This window comes from Cryptomeria japonica, chromosome 7, assembly GCF_030272615.1.
Source record: "Cryptomeria japonica chromosome 7, Sugi_1.0, whole genome shotgun sequence".
NCBI lineage: Eukaryota > Viridiplantae > Streptophyta > Pinopsida > Cupressales > Cupressaceae > Cryptomeria > Cryptomeria japonica.
In genome coordinates, this window is record NC_081411.1 from 224,708,505 (window position 1) to 224,727,601 (window position 19,097).

General features: G+C 38.0%; 1 protein-coding gene across 1 annotated transcript in view; it reads left to right on the top strand.

Annotated features, from left to right (window-relative positions):
* Window positions 1–19,097, top strand: part of LOC131028334 (uncharacterized) — a 64,690-nt gene that overhangs the window by 26,822 nt on the left and 18,771 nt on the right. Inside the window, exon 9 of the mRNA XM_057958599.2 lies at window positions 16,727–16,820. Coding sequence (XP_057814582.1) covers window positions 16,727–16,820 — 94 coding nt within the window. The remainder of the gene's footprint in view (window positions 1–16,726; window positions 16,821–19,097) is intronic.

The following is a 19,097-nucleotide window of genomic DNA, read 5'->3' on the forward strand; positions in this document are numbered from 1 at the left end:
GGGAAGATTGAAGTTTGAAAAATGAGCAATTAAAGCCTAAATCAAGATTTTCGCTCCTGACCCTTCCAAAGGGTCCAGAGTGAAAATCAACCTAAGACTCATTTCTGGCCTTATTTGACCAAATTTTGATTTGCAAGGCATTTTGAAGGGAAGAGTAGACATGTTTGGATGTTGGAAATATTTGGAAGCTTTGAAAAAATGAAGGATTCTAGCCAAGAAGGTGAATTTCGCTCCTGACCCTTCCAAAGGGTCCAGAGCGAAACTCCTTGCAAGCCTATTCTTTTGACCTTGTTTTGGCTTAAGACCTTATCCCTTGGGTGAAGGATGATGTTTAGTTACATCTTGAGGTGATTTTGAGTTGGAAAAAGGAAGAATCAAGCCCAAATCATGATTTTTGCTCCTGACCCTTCCAAAGGGTCCAGAGCGAAAATCCTCCTAGACCTCATTTCCTTCCCTATTTGACCAAATTGTGATGTCCAAAGCATGTTGAAAGGGGAAATGGACATGATCTTGCCTTTGAGAGTGTTTGGAAGTTGTGAAAATGAAGGATTTTAGCCAGGAAAGGAAATTTCACTCCTGACCCTTCCAAAGGGTCCAGAGCGAAATTCCTTATAAGCCTACTTTTTAACCTTTCTTGGACATGAAACCTTGTTCCTAGGGCAATGAAGGATGAGATTCTACCTTGCAAAGAAGTTTCAAGTTGAAAGAATGATGATTTTGGGTCAAGAATGAGATTTTCGCTCCTGACCCTTCCAAAGGGTCAAGAGCGAATTTTCTTAAAACCTCTCTTTGCTATCAATTTTTTGCTAGATCAAGTGTGGGCTAAGGTAAATTCAAGGAGAAGTTGCCCCTGAGAGTGACTTTAAGTTGCTAGAAACCATGAAAGATGAAGGAATTGAGCCTAAAAATGATTTTCGCTCTTGACCCTTCCAAAGGGTCCAAAGCAAAAATCCTAAAATCTACCTATTCCTTTCAAATTTATGCTAAGCTATGCCTAGACCAAGGTAAAAGATGCCCTTGTGATTGCCCTTAAGTCGATGGTTGTCTCCAGAAGTGATGATTTTAGGCCAGAAGAGGAAATTCGCTATTGACCCTTCCAAAGGGTCCAGGGCGAAAATCTTTCAATCACCTATTTTGCCTTGCAAAATCAAGATAAACTTGGGTTAGATGAGAGAAGAAAAGTGTTTCCTTGCCTTATGAGGTGGAATGAAGTTGAAATGATGAAAAAATGAGCTACAAACAAGAAATTCGCTCCTGACCCTTCCAAAGGGTCCAGGGTGAAATTCTTATAGGGTCTGTTCCTGGAGAAAATCTTGGGCAAGTTTCATGTTAATATCTTTTTGTTGATGATTTAAGTTGAAAATGCTATGTTGAAATGAATTTATCATTTGTCCTTAATCATCTTTTGGTTTGTTTTGGCAGATGAAAGAAGACCAGGCCAGGACAAGGACGACCTTCTCCAGCCCAGCATCAACAAGGACGACCTTCTCCAGCCCAGCATCAACAAGGACGACCTTCTCCAGCCCAGCCTCATCAAGGACGACCTCTTCTAGTCCAGCATTCCAAGGAAAGGTACTTCATCCATCCTGCACATCAAAGACAAAGGAGGTTAGAGTGAGGGTCCGTTGGAGAAGCAGACAGTTTCAGAAGAGTTAACTAAAGTTAGCTTCTCAACATCACCAAATTGAACATCAATCAAGTGTCGGACAAGGTGGCGTCCCAGTCATCACTCCTCCATGTTGGATTGGTCAACCCCAGCGTGTCTAGATTCAATGTACCTGGCTCATCAAAATGGCACAAACTTCGATGTACCTACCCTGGTTATCCATTGGTCGATTATTCCAGAGAAGACATGTGTCCAAATAATGCAATTATTTCATTGGTCGGAATAAGTTTGTTGTAACTAACCCTAATTAGGGTTTTCATTGTAAAATCTCGGCCTCTGATCTCAAATTGATCTGAGCCATTGAATTGTATTCAGGGCGCTATATAAGCCTTGGCTCCTCATTTGTAAAGGCTAATAGTTAGTCAATAATAGCTAATAGTTAATAGTTAGTAATAGAGGCCAGAATAGTAGAATAGCAATTAGAGTAGATTAAGAAGAGAAGGCAAGACATTGTTGCCTTAATTGTAAAGACTTCTTTTCATTGAAGATATGGTGGAATATGTTGTTTCTTTGCAATGTGCATGGTTTCTTGTTGAATCTTCATTTTTGATGATAGATGATTAGATTGAGTGAAGAAAATTGTTGAATGCACCTATGTGGAATTTGTCTAGTCCATACCACTAGCCTCTTACTGATGGCAAGTGTGTCCTGCGTGGTCAACTGGCATAAAATGAGCTTAATCTTAAGTCGTTACATGTCTATTGTTCATGCATTATCTTGAATGGTGATCATTGTTAGATGGTGTACGATTTGAACGTATTGGAAGCACCCCTTAGAAGATCGCACTGAGTTGGTGTTGAATTGATCAACCTGATGGTGAGACCTAGCCCAGTAGGACTCCACCTAGTCATTCATCCATCTTCTCGCATCCTAGATAGTAGAGTAGACTTCCTGAACCTTGCATCTTTTGCCATTTGTTTGTCTTCTAGTTAGTGAATAGGACTTGTGATTCCAGCAAATTAGACGTTCAGGTCATCGAGTGTAAGTCCCCTTGTGATTCCAGCAAAATCACATCATACCGTGAAGAGCTTATCCACGAGTAGAGATCCTACAAAGCAGAACCTTGGAGTTGCCTCGACTGATCCTTTGGCGAGATCTTCAGCAGTCGGGAACTTTGTTCAAGAGAGGATAAGGTACCTTTTAGGTATTTTATTCTGTGTTTGCATGTGCATGAAAAACACATCAACAGGTCCCCATTTGCAATGGGGCGATGTGTGAATACATCACAACACTATGTAACTCTACTTAATGTGGAAAACTTGATGGAACTCCACTTGATTGTGGGTATGTGTTGTGCGAATCGCACACCCATCCCCGTCTTGGACAGGGACCCCCAGTTTGTGCCTTTCTGTCCTGATCCTGAAATTTGGCTAAGTTTGGAATTCCTTGATCCTGAAATTTGGCTAACTCTGAAAACTGAGGAAACCTCCAAAAACTAGAATTTGCAATATAACTCCTGGAGGGCCGAAACCACTCTCAAACATCCTGAAAGTATATATGGAATATAACTTAAAGTATAAGTCACTTATACTTAAATGTTATAATCCATTAAATGATCCTCCGGGGAGATCTGGGCAAACTTGCCCAAGTGCCCAAGCTTGCACTTCTTGAGGAAACGTTTAAAATCGCCCAAAATGCCCAATTTCGGACCCTGGGGCCAAAATGTGAAAAAGTTCAAAAGTTGCGAAAATGCCCCAGAGGTCCGAAAATCACTTAAGTTGTCCAATTTCGGACCCTGGGCCAAAAAGTGAAAAATTTGATAAAACTGGCAGGAGGTCCGAAAAAGTGAAATGTTGCAAACGTGCTTTCAGGTCCGAATTTCACTTAAAGCACCAATTTCGGACCCTAGGGCCGAAATTCGAAGTTTCTTCTAAATTTCCAAACGCGTTTTTAGGTTCGAAAAGTGAAAACGCGATTTTGCGAAATATGTTACAAGGTCCGAAAACCACTTAAGCGCCCTCATTTTCGGACCCTCGGAGGTAAATGGAAAGTGCGTCGATTTTAGGAAACACAAAAAAAAAAACGCGTTTTAGATCCGAAATTTACCAAAAGCGCTTCAAGCCCTGAAAATCGTTTAAAGTGTCCATTTTCGGAACCATGGGGCGAAATCGAAAAAAAGGTATAAAGGTGCGAAATCCTACAAAGCTCCTCCAAATCCGAAGTTTGCCTTGGACACCCATTTTCGGACCCCAGCCCCGAAATTTTAAAACTCAGAAATTTGTAAAACGCCTTCAAACTCCAATTTTGTAAACATGTTTAGGTCCGAAGTTCACTTATTTTGCAAAAGGTGGTTTAGCTCTGAAAATGAGAGTTCACCAAAAACGTGAAGTCCCATTTTCGGACCCTAGGGGCGAAATGTTTGAAAATCGCGATTTGCGAAATATATGTAAGCTCCGAAATTTGCAAAAGGATGGCAAGGTCCGAAATTCGCCTTAAGTCCTCAGACTTCGGACCCATGAGCCAAAAGTGAAAGGTTTTGAAAATTCAAAAGTTCAAATGCTCCAAATTTGCAAAAACGCCAAAGGGTCCGAAATTTTTTGCAAATTTCAAAAGGTGCCCTCCGTTCTCCGAAATTTACCAGAAAAGCATGAGAGTTAGAGTTTTAAAATTTGCAGAAGTTCTCCAAACCTCCAGAATCGCGCCATAAACCCATTTAAAACGTCCAAGACTCCAAAGGTAAAATATGCAGAAATAAAAAACCAAGGATCGGATTTCACAATCGAAGAGAAAGAGAAGCATTTTCAAGATACATCCCGCAAAGAGCTTCTCAAGCTAGACGTCGTAACTAAATTTAATGTTTGTTAAAATTAAATTATTTAATTTTTTCAAATTAATTTAATGAAATGAAGTTGGTTGATCGCAGGACGTCATCGAAGAACCAGGAGAAAGACCTGAAAATGCAAATCAAGGAAGGATCGCAATTCAAGCCCAGGCGCTGAAGATTGAAAAAGAAAGATACAGGAGCGCAAGAGCAACCGAGCATTGGGACCCGTGCTGTTGAACATAGATGAAGTCCACTGGCGAAATTGGAGGCAAAAAGCAAAAGAACACTCTGAATGCTGCAAGTTTATGCATTCTCAAAGAAGCACACAACTGGATTTAAGTCCAGAAATTCAGTTTTAAGGCTGAAATTGCTTTATTGTAAAACTGCCTATGGGTGCCGTGCAAGATATTTTTGTGGATAACTATTCCCAACCACCAAGAAGGTTGGATAGACCTGAATTAAAGCCAAATAGTGGCAGGTAGTTGAGATAGTTGCTGGTTGGATAACTGAGAATTAATTAGGCATGGGTCAAGGCTGCCAGCTTCTGGAAGACAGATCAGGGCCCTTGGATGCAGTCCATCCTGGCCTCTGATTCAAAATTGTAATATCTATAAAAGGCAGAGGCCTTTCTTCTGTAAAGGGTTAGATTGCTAGAGATTGTTAGAGATTGAGAGATTGTTAGAAAGGGTTAGAAATTGCTAGATAGTTAGATTTTAGAGTTAGAATAGGTTAGATCTTAGCAGTAGCATAGAGATGCTGCAGAAATTGTTGTAATAGGCAGATGAGATCAATATATCAACATTGATTTGGTGTTTATTGTCTTGTTTTCATCCTGTTTGCATGGTTTCCTTCAGCATTTTAGATAGATCTTTATGTTTTGGGTGTGCAGGTATTTGATAGATTCGGGCTCATACCATTGAGGATATGCTGATTGTATATCCTTTTGTGTGGTTAACTTGAGCCTTCGATTGTGCTTAGTTCAATTGCAGGTGTCCGTCCGAGCTGCGCCAGAATTGGGTGCTTAGCCGTGCGTCTCCAATCTGAAAATCTTCCAAGTTCCTTTGAAGATTGCACCGTTCCTGCAAGGTTGTGAGCCATTCTGGCCAAGCAGGAATTGGTTATGTTGAATCTGTCTACCCGCATACCCATGTTGTTAGTTTTAGATCTCCTAACCCTTTCCTTTTGCTCTTTATTGTGTAATTCGAGAATCACAACAGACTAGCTTGTTGCAAATCGTAAGTCCCCCTTGTGTTTCCAGCATAAACACATCAAGCCACTGAGAGATCCCGCAGTCAAGACCTGACAAAAGAAACCTTGAGGTAGTCTCCTTTGATCAAACTTAGAAAACAGCATTAGGGACTTCCTTATCTCAAGAGAGAGTAGGATAATCAGTCGGCTATTCTATTCTGCGTTGGCCGTATGAAGTTTGCAGCAATGCGATTTCAGACACGTCAACAGTATGTAGCATAGTCAAGATCTGTCTTAGTATGGTGATGAGTCCTTGTGGATAGAGGTAGGGTGTTGCCCCTAGTATAGGCAAAGCCTAAGGGAAGGACGACTGTAAAGGTAAGATGAAGATTGTGTAAGCATCTCAGATGTGTACTTAAAATGCAAGTACAATTGAGTGGGACGTGACTGTGAAAGATCATGTAAAGACAATTCTCCCAATGTAGGCTATATGATAAGATAGCTCTAGAAGCAAGATAAGATAGTATAAGCACATATAATGAAAATTAGATAAGCATAAGATGAAGAAATGTTAAAGTCTCATAAGCATAGTAGCATATAAGCATGAATCAACAAACATGGAGTCATAAGTAGGTAGGCATGATTAGCATATGATAAGTAGCCTCCGATCATTTGTAATTATAAAAATCATAGTGGTCATGGCATATAGAAGACATCACAAGTGTTTATGAGAAAGGTCATAGGGTATGAAAACATATTTAAACAAGGAACAAATGAACACCCAAACTAGGAACATGCAAAATGAGCAATGATAAAAGATAAGATCAATCATGCATAGAAGAAAACATAAGTGACCATGGGGGTGAAATACATGACACAAAGAGATCATTAGTGCTAAAGATGAATATGACATATGGAAGCTGCCCCCCACGTGGGGGAACAAAGCTCAAATCATGATATAGACAGTAAAATGAGAATGGGAGATGCACAAAAAATATGGAATTATCAAGAGGTCAAAGTGCAATGAAACACAAAGGACAAAGAAGCAAGGGCAATCACAACATACATGGCAAAAGTAAAGGGCCAAAGTAGAAATGCTACACATCACAAGGAAGATCTGACATGAACAATATCACACATCTTCAAAGTCACTTGTGTCAACATACACTACTAAAAGTGACTTTATGTCATCCTCATGCTAACGAAGAACATTAACATGACACAAGTACACATCATTAATAGAAAACCAAGAAGAGCGAAAGCATAAAACATGACAAACTATAAGAGAGAGAAGTGAGAATATCTAAATAATGGAGTCATCCCCATCGCATGGGATTATCTCAGTGTGGGCTAAAAATGTAGTATTGTAAATCATGATGGAATCACTATAAGAGGAATTGATCAATTCCCTAAGAGGGATTGCCCAATGCCCTAAGAGGAATTTCATAATCATTATCATATGTAACAAATAAACAAGATGTATCTTAAAACCCAAACCATTGTGAATTATAGATACGTAAGGTTCTTTTTCTTTTCCCTTTTTCCCTTTTAAACAATGTTTCATATCTTTCGGTTGATAACTGATTCTACAATTTTGCTGATTTTCTTATAAGGCTCCTAGTCTATGCCTACCTTGCTCAATGTTTCCAAGTCTTTTACCCTTATAAACCTAGATTGTATAAGCTTATATCTAGGACCATATATTTGTTTAAATGGAGGGGAAAAAGATGGTTCTATTGTAGTAGTACCTGTTGTCATTTTATGACACCCTTGGTCCATCAGTGAGAATCGATCAGAGATATGTTTGATGGACCAGCGCTACCTAGTTGATCAAGGAGAAAAGCAGTGAAATCATGGTTTGAAGTGTTGCCTTGTCGGAAGTTCCTTGGCCCTCTCTTTCTCTTCTCCGGAACTCAGGAACCCCGAGGTTCCGAGTTTCTTTGCCTTGGCCTCTTTCTTTCCTGCTCTGGAACTCCAGAACTCCAAGTTTCCGAAGTTCCCTTCCTTCCCTTAGCTTTTCTTTTGTTCTCCTCCCCCGGAACTTCGGAACCCCCAAGTTCCCAAGTTCCTACCTCGAAACCCTCAAGTTCCCAAGTTCCTTGTCCTTCTAGCCCGGAACTTCGGAACCCCCAAGTTCCCAAGTTCCTACCTCAGAACTTCGGAACCCCCAGGTTCCCAAGTTCCTTCCCCAACTACAGTGACCCCGGTCCTCGAAGTTCCCCAACTACGATGACCTCTGTCTCCGAAGTTCCCCAATATGGTGACCTCGGTCTCTGAAGTTCCCCAACTATGGTGACTCCGGTCTCCGAAGTTCCCCTTCTCTCTTTAACCCTTTTCCTCTCTATCCTGGAACTTCGGAACCTCGAGGTTCCGAAGTTCCTTTGAGCAGTTCCCCGAAACTCCGGAACCCCGAGGTTCTGAAGTTCCTTCCCCTTTTGCCTTCTCTCCCTAGTTCCTCTGGAACTCCGGAACCCCGAAGTTCCGAAGTTCCTTGCTCCTTCCCTTGTCTTCCTCACTTTGGGAGTCCGGTCTCCGAAGTCTTCCAAGCCTACTTCCGACTTGCAACGCTTCCGGATGGCGTGATCGACACTCAAGGCTTTAAATGCTCCGACAATTTTGGTGACTTATGCACTTTTTTTGTGGAGCCACATGGGTGCATTTAATGTTTTTGGCAGGATTTCCATCAAGGGAGGTACGGGGCCATGCTGGGTGACTTATGTCATGTCTGTCTTTGGAAGGTTAGTCAATCCACCTTCTCAGCATTGCCTTTGGAGGTATGGCTAGGTTGCTTGTATGTACAAGTCAAGTGCATGCACTTCCCTGCACTTCCAGACTGACATGCAGGGGTCATGATCACCATTGTAACCCATTTTTCTATATAAGGCTGTTAAGCCTCATTGTAAATGGTTCTCTCCTTGCTGCCTTGAGTTTTCTTATGCTCTCCTCTTCTCTTGAAGACTTGTAATCTTTGCATTTCTGCAACTGTAAGATTGGCGTTTGGCCTTATGATTAATTGAAGAACACTATTCTTGCCTTCTTTCAACCTATGTATGCTGTGTATGCTTCCTTACCTTCATCATAGGTGCATGTTGTGGCTCTTTCTCTTCATATATGCCGTGTTAACTGGTTTTCTGAGTGTGACTTGTGGGAATCCTTCTCCCCTCTTGGCATTCAGTGGATTCTAACCTTCATCTAAGCATTGGGGTTACTCATATAATTGAAAGTTGTCTATCTTCAGGGTGTTTCGGTTAATTACTTGTGTCATTTAGGTAGGGAGAGGAACTATCTCTTCTTGGTGCATCACCTCCCTTGTTTCAAGCAATTTCTCTCTTCTCTTTTCCTTTGCAAGTTGTTATGGTAGGCTTAGGAATTAGCTTTGAAGTGTTGAGTTGGTTCAACACCCGCACCTAGACAGAGAAGGACCCCGCCTTCTCTGGAGATTCAACCCCCTTGCGCAAGGTCCCACACTTCAGGGTTGTTTCCATGTTTCACAAGGTTGCTGAGATGATTGCTCAGCAAGGGTGCAAGCTTTTGTGATAACAATACCCTCAAAATCACATAGAAATGCTTCTTTCTCATCATTATGAACTTATATGCTTTAGTTTTTTATCCATAAACAGATGGGTTTGTGTAAAGATATGAAATGTTATAGGCTTTTGGATCCACATGATATTCACCAACAATACAAGTTGTAAAATCTAGACGCCCTTAATTATCATTAGACAAAGCACTATTGTTAAGTAAGCCATCTTGTTCTACAACTTTTTAATTAATTATATGGTTTTGTGTGATAGAGTTCTTGGAAATTGAAACTATCCACCATTTGGCTCATGTTAAATGGTTAAGGATTAACAGATATTCGACACTTTTTACCTTTGAAGTAAAATTTAATGCATCTTTTCAAAGTAGATGGTACAACTTTCATACTATGTAACTATGGATGTTCTAAGAGAACATTTAAAGATAATTTCTTGGGCATGACATGGAACATTATATCTAATGTGCAAGGTCTGACCATGATTGGAAGATACAAGGTCTATCCACATTATTAAATCATCTAATGGTAAGGTTAGATGTTTGTAGGTTTGACATGTCCACATTTAATTGTTTCAAGTAATTTTTAATGCACGGGTTTGCACTAGATAAGGATCGTTTAATAGTAACTTATGTCTTACCACAATGTATAAAAGGTAAAGCTTCATGAATAAATGATTTGTGGTTGCTCTCTATTATCAAAGGATGTAGTATATGGTTCTTTATTACCAACGGATTCTATCAAAGATGCCACTATGCAGTAGTATTAGGATTGATTTGAATCTTTTCTTAGGCTTTTTGCGTGATATGCTTATATCTAGATCCCAAAGTGATATCTTAGCTGGTGTGTTTCTAAGTTGATCAATATTATCATGGTCCTAGCTTTATTCATAAGTGCAAGTTTAGGAGTAAGTTTGAGTACACTAGGAGGTAGAGTAGGTTGCTACAAAGGAACATTTTGGCATGTAGCTTAACTTTGATGTGTATGTGCAATTATATGATGGTCATGTGTATTAGGTGCACCACAAAAAGTAGGTTTCCGTTTTGCATATGAGGAGATTACATGGCATGAAAGTAGGACAAGAAGATATGGAAGCCATATGGAGAGGGAGAATAAGTGTAAGAGAGATCATGAGAAGGCACAACCAAGTCCATGCTATCATTTTGCACACTCGGACAGTAAAAACGAGCAATAAAAGTGTGTACACGAAGGATAGAGTAAATAGGATGAATTAAACTATTGTAAAGCTCTACCCCTCAAATGAAGTCTAAATTTACTATTCAATAAAATATGAGAATTAAAATACTCATACTTAGCAAACAAGAAAGATTTAACATGTAAGGATGTATCCGACCATCAAAATCATCATGTAGTAAGTCCTCAGTAAAAGCAATAATATAATCATGTAATGGAGGAGGCATGCAACACTAATAACTTCTATAGGAGAAGTGAAAAAATGAACATTATAATTGATGCTATTAACTTGTAGTGTAACATTAGATAAAACACCATCATGAATGAGTACAGACTCAAAATGAGATGGAAAAGGAATATCATAAGAAAGCATATCTTCATCATATATAAAACACGGTAGCTCACATATATCACTATCCTTAGATTCCTCACAAGGTGCATCATTTGATGAACATGATTTTAAGGGGATGTAAACATAGCTATCATGACATACTAGAGAAGTATTGTTAAAAGGTATAACAATGTCACAAATAGGTTAAAGAAAGTGTAATCTCATCAATGCTCATCAGACTAGATTTATGTTACACCAAGTTTTCAAGACAGGTGTTTGAATATTATAGTCTTATATCATTATAATATTACACGATTTTAATAATTATGTGAATAATTATAATCTCATTATTATTAATATATAGTAGTTGTTGGGTGGTTAATTAATTTTCTCTCTCAAACTGATAATTCTCTTGTATATACTGATTGCCACTCCATAATAAAATAATTCATTTTCTCTCAATGATTCTGTTGTGCTAGGAGTAGAATTTTTTTTAAGGGATTGCACATTGTAGCAAGGGTTGTGAAGCTCATAAATGTTTGTACATAGTGGAAGCAAAAGCACAACAAAATGTTGAAGAAACTTTTGCTTGAGCAATCTATCTATCCTAATTTGTGTGATGAAGAACCCACAAAGATTGCACAAACCAACCATTTCCTAGTGATATCCTTATAACAGGAGGAATGCAAGGGAAAAACAAAGAATCATAGATACAGTTGTGGATGGAAAACAACCCAATAAATTGCAAGTTAATACATGAATTTTAGATAAAATATAGTTTAAAATTCCCTAAATCACAAAATTGCAAATTGAGAGAAGCAATATAGTCTGGAAAATCTAAATAATGGCAATAGAAGGCTGTGAACCACGATTCTAAAGTGTGATTTATTTTTAAAAAAAGATTGTGTATGCTTGTTGTTCACAACCTTCTATTGCCACGAATCTGTAAATTCTTCTTTTTATTTTGCTTAAAAGTTGAAATCAATAAAAACTGCAAAAATAATATAGTTTACAAGAAGGCATTACTATATTATTTTATTTTTTGCACTTAAATACTTTTTTGGAGCATGTCTTCAAAATATTCACAAATTACAAGCCATTTATTTGTTTTGTTTTGTAAGAAGTTGAAGTGTTTAGTATAAAGGGTGCTTCGGACTCCCATTTATGAGTAAGGTTGTCATGCTAAATTACTACAACAATGATGTTTGCGGCATTGACCCTGTAAAGCATTGGGGAAAAGTAAGAATGAAAATTTCTTTTTCGAGAGACAAGGACCCCCCCACATGCAATAAAATGGCTTGTAATGCTCCAAAAAAAATGCTTCTTGACTCTTAGCTATTGAGAGGTGATAATTATTCTGCCTAGCAAACCAAGGTTAAGCAACTTGAGTTTTAAGATATGTGGGTTGTAGTCTTTGGGCAAGCCAATATAATTGCACAAGTTGGAGTTGAGCAGAACTGGTACGATAAAGCCAATTAGATTGCCAAACTGATAATCTTGTGCCGTGTTTCTGATGAGATTCAGCCTCACATCCAAACAGCTACAACTACCAAAGAGGATTGGGATCCCTCAATATAGTATAGGATTCCAAAAATTAGAATCAAATTCTATATTTGCAGCTTCAACTACGTTGTTTGCAAGTGCTAAACGGTGAAAATTTGGAATTTTTTTTAGAAGAGTTGCAAAGATTAAGACATCATTGCAAGCATTATGGTGAACTATGTTAGACGACTCTCACACATCCATTATCTTGAGAACATTCGCCCCTTCTTTTCTCATGTTTGTTGCATGTTTCAATGTGGCTGGTAGAAAGCCATCTTTTGAGGAGTTGGTGAATTTGCTTCAACAAGAAGAGGCAATTCATGGTGAGACCTTAGACTCCCCAATCAATCTGGCCTCACATCTCAGTAGAAGGGAAGACAACCTAAATGTTAGAGTGGTCCATTCAGTTCATCGAAATTCAAAAAGAATTCCTCTACGCCAAAAAATGTCTTGTTATTTGGGAAGGACACAATCTCTAGGAATGTTGGTACAATTCTTATGCAAATAGTGAAAGTGAAAGCCACCAAAGCATTCTTAGGGGGACAAGAAGAAGGATACAAGAAGCAACATGGCGATGTTTTTCCCTTAGGTGATCTTGATGAATAAGAATTCTTGTATGTTGTAGAGACTTAAGAGAATATTAAAATAATAATGTAATGTTTCTAATGGTCATCTTTAGTGAGTTTAGTCTTATTAGTTAGTTTCTATTTTTGCATTCAGTTAACGATTGTTTCATTTAGAAACATCGTCTTTTACTTCTCTGTTTAAGGAGACTTCATCTCCATTGTTTAATAACAACATCGATTATTTTGAACAGAGAACAATGGTGGTTCTACAACCTCATCTAATCAACTTCATATGGGAAAGTTTCCCTTGGTGATGATACATCCTATGAAGTGTAGGATGTTAGGAATATTTTTTTACCACTCAAAATACGTGTGTTAAATTACAAAGGTTTAATATGTTGAGCAAAACTGAAGGTTGAGTTTGACAGACTTAATGGTGAGAAACTGTCTCATTTGAGACAAGACTCACAATGGTGAAGTTTTTGCTCATGCTGTAGGGGTTTGAAAAATGTCTCAATTGGTTGATGTCACTCATGAAGATTTGGTCATCTCAATTTTGGCTATCTTCTTGCATTGAGTAAAAGAGACATGGTGCTAGGACTTCCCCATGAAGAAAACAAAAGTTCTTTGCTCCTAATGTCTTGGCAAGAAACAACATCAGGTTCCTTTTCTTGTTACAGAAACATGAGCCTCTTTTCATTTGGATTTGGTGCAAAAAAATATTTTTTTGAGAGTGATTATTCTAGAAAATGTGGCTCCTCTTGCTTGACTCACAAAGATCAAGCCTTTGAAAATTACAAGGTCATCTACTCAGATTGAATAGGGGTATTCATTACTAAGGAGTCTTAAAACTACCTTCAAAAACATGGTATCAAAAGATAGCTGACCACTTCATACACGCCTCTACAAAATGGTGTGTTGTTGAGAGGTGTAGTTGTACTATTGTTTCCATGGTTTGATTGTTGAAAACAGAAAAAGAAAGATTGGGAGGAAAATAGTGTCTTTAAGCTGCCATTAATCTAATAGTTGGATGAATGTCATGCCCTTGCTACAAAGAATCTAGAAAACTATCAGTTCTACCGAGTAGAATTCTATTAAGAGCTTTAACCTAGAAAGTTTCTCCTTGGTGATATGGTGGTGAAGTCCAACTGTTTTTATATGTTGGGGGTAAATTCGTTCCTAGATAGTTAATTTGCTTTGTTGGCATAGAAGGCTTAGGAAACAGTTGCTGGAGAAGAATTGCAGTATTTCATGAATAATTAGCTCACCAAATGCTACTGTTTTAGAAGGTTGGATTTTTTAATTCAATGAGTATAATATAATTTCATTTTAATTCATCCCGGCAAAGGAAAGCAGGAATAAAATAGATATTCGTTGCTAATCAGCACTGTATCAACAAAGAATTGGTGCTTGTTTTTTCTTGGCAGTTCAATTGAGGGTTCTATAGGGGTCCTTTCCTAAAGGAAAAATAAAAACTACAATAAGGGCTGGAGATACTTGAAGTTATCCACAATTGCAAAAATAAATTTCATAAACAGAAACTGCGATTTCTCCAAGCAGTGCCAACATCTTCTAGCTAGGCTAGTCAAATACAGTTACAACAAAAAAGGCTAGCCTAGCTAAAAGAACAAATCAATAAGAGGGACCAAAGAGCAGACAGATTGTCCTCCTTCAAGGCCACCTGAACACCCAGCTTGAGGAAAGACCAACATGTGTCTTTATGAACTCCACTCTTTGAAAAGACTTGCAGGTTGTAAAGACTTGATATCTCTAGACATCTTTCATTTAAGATTACATGAAGATTATTCATGATTCTATGTATAGGGCTAAATCTTGGTAGTCTAGAGACAATTCTGCATGGTTTTTTGGAGAGAGCGGGAGGAGTATTATAACTCAACCAAATCCTTCAGCTGCAAACAAACACAGGCATTCTCCATCTCATGCAATCCAACCTTGAACTGTTGCCAACAAGGATAATATTGTTACTGGGCAGGATGCAGCTAAGTATCCATTCCGTAATCTCAGAAATAGCAGACCTTGCACTCAGCTTGTTGATAAAATTCTTTTTAATCAAGGGCTTAATGTGGAGAGCACCAGTATTACCTAACCTATCCTCCTCCCAAAATCTGCATAATGAAAATTAAGGTATCTGCTTCTGGAATACATAATGTTCTGCATGGGTATTTGTCTGAAACAGTGCCACTGTATGGAGAAACTCTAGTAGAATATCTGTGATTGGAAATCCAACCCAAAGAGCAACCTGCAGAGAAAAGAGAGAAAGAGACAATGCCAAATAGCAAACGTGTGGGAAATGAAAATAGGGATTTTGATACAAGTGGTTGTATACACACTTCAAGAAAAGCCAACATTTCAGAAGCATAAAGATTACATGTGGGAGGCATCTGCTCGAAGATAAATCCATCTCCCTCCAAATCTTACAAATCATGAATAACCATGAATATCTATCATTCAAGGATTGGGGGAGATCAAAAGGTAGGAATAAACATTCTTTTTTGATGGGGGAGGTGCCAACCATAAACAAAGACAGCAGATCCCAAGCTTTTGGGAGATCACTGGTTTTAGCAGAGAAAAGGGATCTGATTAATTCCGACAAACCCTGATTACATTCTCTGTAATGGTGACCAAAAGAAATATCTTCAAAGCTACATCAAATCAGGCTTGCACCTTCGATTTTTTTCAGTCTCCAATCATTTAGAGAGTTATTGATCAATATTTGAATCATTTAAGAGAGTTCCCTTCAACTTCCAATTTCTTACATTCGATGGGAAATGTCAACTCAAGAACTTTTAACAATGCTAAAGCTTCTGCATCATTATTTGATTTAGTACTCAAAAAGAAAGAGTCAATTTGGATAAAAAGATGTGAGGAAAATACACCAGACCACGCTAGGCCTGGATTGCCACTAGCAGTGGTATAGAAATTCAATTTGAAAAAAAATTCATGTGGTGGAATCCAAGACAGTTTTATGCTCTGAAGAGTTAGTGATAACCATTAACAGGGGAAAATTGTTTTTTAATTGTTAGTAAAATGAGAAAAAAGTCAAAATATTGATGCATGGGAGTATAACTGGAACAAATTCCTTGAGAAGTATTATCAGGGATTGAAACTATATCCTCTTATAACAACATTGTCTGCATATGTACCTCTAATCCTTTGATGGGGGACTCTCATTTGAGGAGCTTCTCCATTTGTTTCCCATCAAAGGTCAAAGTGTGCATCTGTAAGTAAGTTGCCTGGCCTATGCTTTGACAATGGCACTAAATTGCCATTCACTAGATGGTTGACTGCTTTCTGGCTTATGTTAATCTAATATACACACTTCTCATGTAAAGGGGAAGATGCACATTTTGAGCAGTTTTTGGTATCGGAGGGCACCATTGGGACAAGCGGTGAAATGTACAATTCATAACGAGGGAGTTCTAATAGAATTCTTCCAAGTTGTGGCCACTGAAGCCATCCATGTCTTGAATGCCTTGGTTGCAGATAAACTAAGATTGATTTGACCTCTCTCGCAGGCTCATGTCTTTAAGGCTAGGTAACCATTCCGTTTGGTGAACATTGAAGTTATTTGAATTTTCCAGTACATAAGGTCTAAATCAAACCAACGAAATCCTGAAACTTGTCTTATTGTACGTGTGTGCATTTTTTGCTTGCTTGGCATGTGTGACAGGCAGAGTCTTCCAAAAGTTAGATACTAAATTACTCATGTATGTTTCTTGATGCTGATCTATTTTACCAAAATATTAATTTGTGGTTTTCCAATTTTCTAGTATACTACTGTACATGTCTATTCATCTTTAAGATTATTTTGCTTAAAATTTGAATTTCAGTTTCACAATATATAATTATATGATTGCCTTATAAATATGTTTCAACTGCTATTTAAGATATTGATGCATATTGTGAAATTCTGTGGCAGTGGATGATGTTGTTAGTTACAATCATGGAGAAAAATCTGCTCAAGCTTTGGAGTCTCTAGGATTTGCCAATATGACTTTCAAAACTTACAGAGGGTAACTCTCTCTCTCTCTCTCTCTCTCTCTCAACAGATTTATTAATATTCTAAAATTGAAGTTGCAACTAATATTCATACTGCAAACAACTGAAACAAATTAAATATCAAAGGTTTGATACAAGGGTATCCTCCAGACAAGGTAGTTGAGAAGCTACCGAGCTTGATAACAAACAAATTGGTTCAAATTAGTAGATCCCCATTTAATTCCGGTTAGAGATAAACCTCTTAGTATAACCTCTAACATACCGGTTGACAGAGTAAACAATTGAAGTTACACCGGTAGTCAATATAATCATGTGTGTGTGTGTGAGTTTTTCATCAATGACAACAAATGATGAATACATTACAATCATCATCAAGCCAACAGAGAAGCTACCGAGCTTGATAACAAACAAATTGGTTCAAATTAGTAGATCCCCATTTAATTTCTTATCCATTTTAAGAGGTAAATTTATTCACTTTTGAGTCATTCTTTACTGGTAGGTTTTCTCTCTTGACTGGATTCTAGTGTCCATTCTAGAAATCTCTGGCTGTTTTATTATAATCCTGTTTTTTGGAGGATAAAATTTTATTCATCTGTTAATTTTTCTGGTTCATTTTCTTCCATGTATTGGATTAGGATTTTTCATTTTTTGGGATGTCTAATCACATGGAGGGTCATTGTCCACCTCAACATTGATCCTTTATGATTATTCATTTTAGTCATTTCTCTAGCTAAATGATTATTTTCCAAGGTTCACTTAGCCTTGAAGCTGCTCCCATGTTCTCGGTTTAGATTTGAAGTTTGGATACACAATAGACAGATGTTTCCTCCAGGTTTGGATTCAATTAATAATCTATCTATATCTATATATATAAATTAATTATACATAAAATATATAAAATTTAAGATATTATTAATTATAGATTATATATATTTTTTGCCCTGGAAAAAACTTGTAACTGAAAAATAAATTGAATGAATGATTCAATAATCAGATGATTACATTGAACGATATACACACGTATATATAGAGTCTACAAGACGATGTTCTATAATTAGAACAAATCGTTAAAGTAAAAGACTAAAGATCTAAACGCTAAATTAAGTGTACAAGCTAAATTAAGCTTAAAAGCTAATTACATAAAAAAAAGTAAATGACCATTAAACAAGGAACTAAAAATAGTTGACTAACATAGAATTAAATATTCTAATACCCTCCCTTAATGGTCATGCTATCTATCACACCAAGCTGCCCTATAAATTTGAGAAACTTTGCCGGGCTCAAGGACTTGGTGAGGATATCTATAGTCTGATCTTCTATAGGAATGTACTGCAGTATCACTGATCCATCTTCAACATGCTGGCTGATGAAATGACAATGAAGCTCCACATGCTTTGTCCGCTCATGGAAGACTGGATTTTTGGCTAATTTCAGAACCCCTTGATTATCACAAAACAAGGGAGTAGGTCCTGGTTGAGACATTTGCATGTCTGCAAGCATCCTATGTAGCCACATTGCCTCACATGTTGCCTTAATAGTTCCCCGATACTCTGCTTCGGTCGAGGAAAGAGCTATTGCCCGTTGCTTCTTGCTGGTCCATGTGACTGCACCTGTGCCGAAGCTGAAAACATACCCAGAAGTTGACTTTCTGTCACACAATCTGCCCAATCTGAGTTTGTGAAACCAACCAGCCCAGGATCTTTGCTTCTGCTGTACAAAATGCCAAAATCAGGAGTGCCCTTCACATATCTAAGCACACACTTTGTTGCAACCCAATGTTCAACTTTTGGGTCTGACATGAAGCGAGAAATATAGCTCACAGCATAACCGATGTCAGGTCTAGTGGCAGTGAGATAGATGAGTCTACCCACTAGTAGCCTGAATGAAGACTCATCCACTACAGCTGAATCTGATTTGGCTGATAATTTCAGCCCTATCTCCATAGGTGTAGATGCAAGTTTGCAATCTTGCATTCGAAACTTATCCAGTAGGCTCTTGGCATAGTTTGGCTGAGAAATGAATATGTGGCTATCAGTTTGCCAAACCTCTACACTGAGACAATAATGGAGAAGCCCCAAATCTGTCATATCAAAATGCTTACACAAATTCTGTTTGACCTGCATGATCAAATGCGCTGCACTGCCAGTAATGATGAGATCATTAACATAGACTACTAGAAATAGAATATCATCACTAGTATGTTTGACATACAAATTGGGATCTAAAGGATTCCTCTGAAAGCCTTGATCAATCAAGTACTTATCAATTTATATGTACCATGCACGAGGACT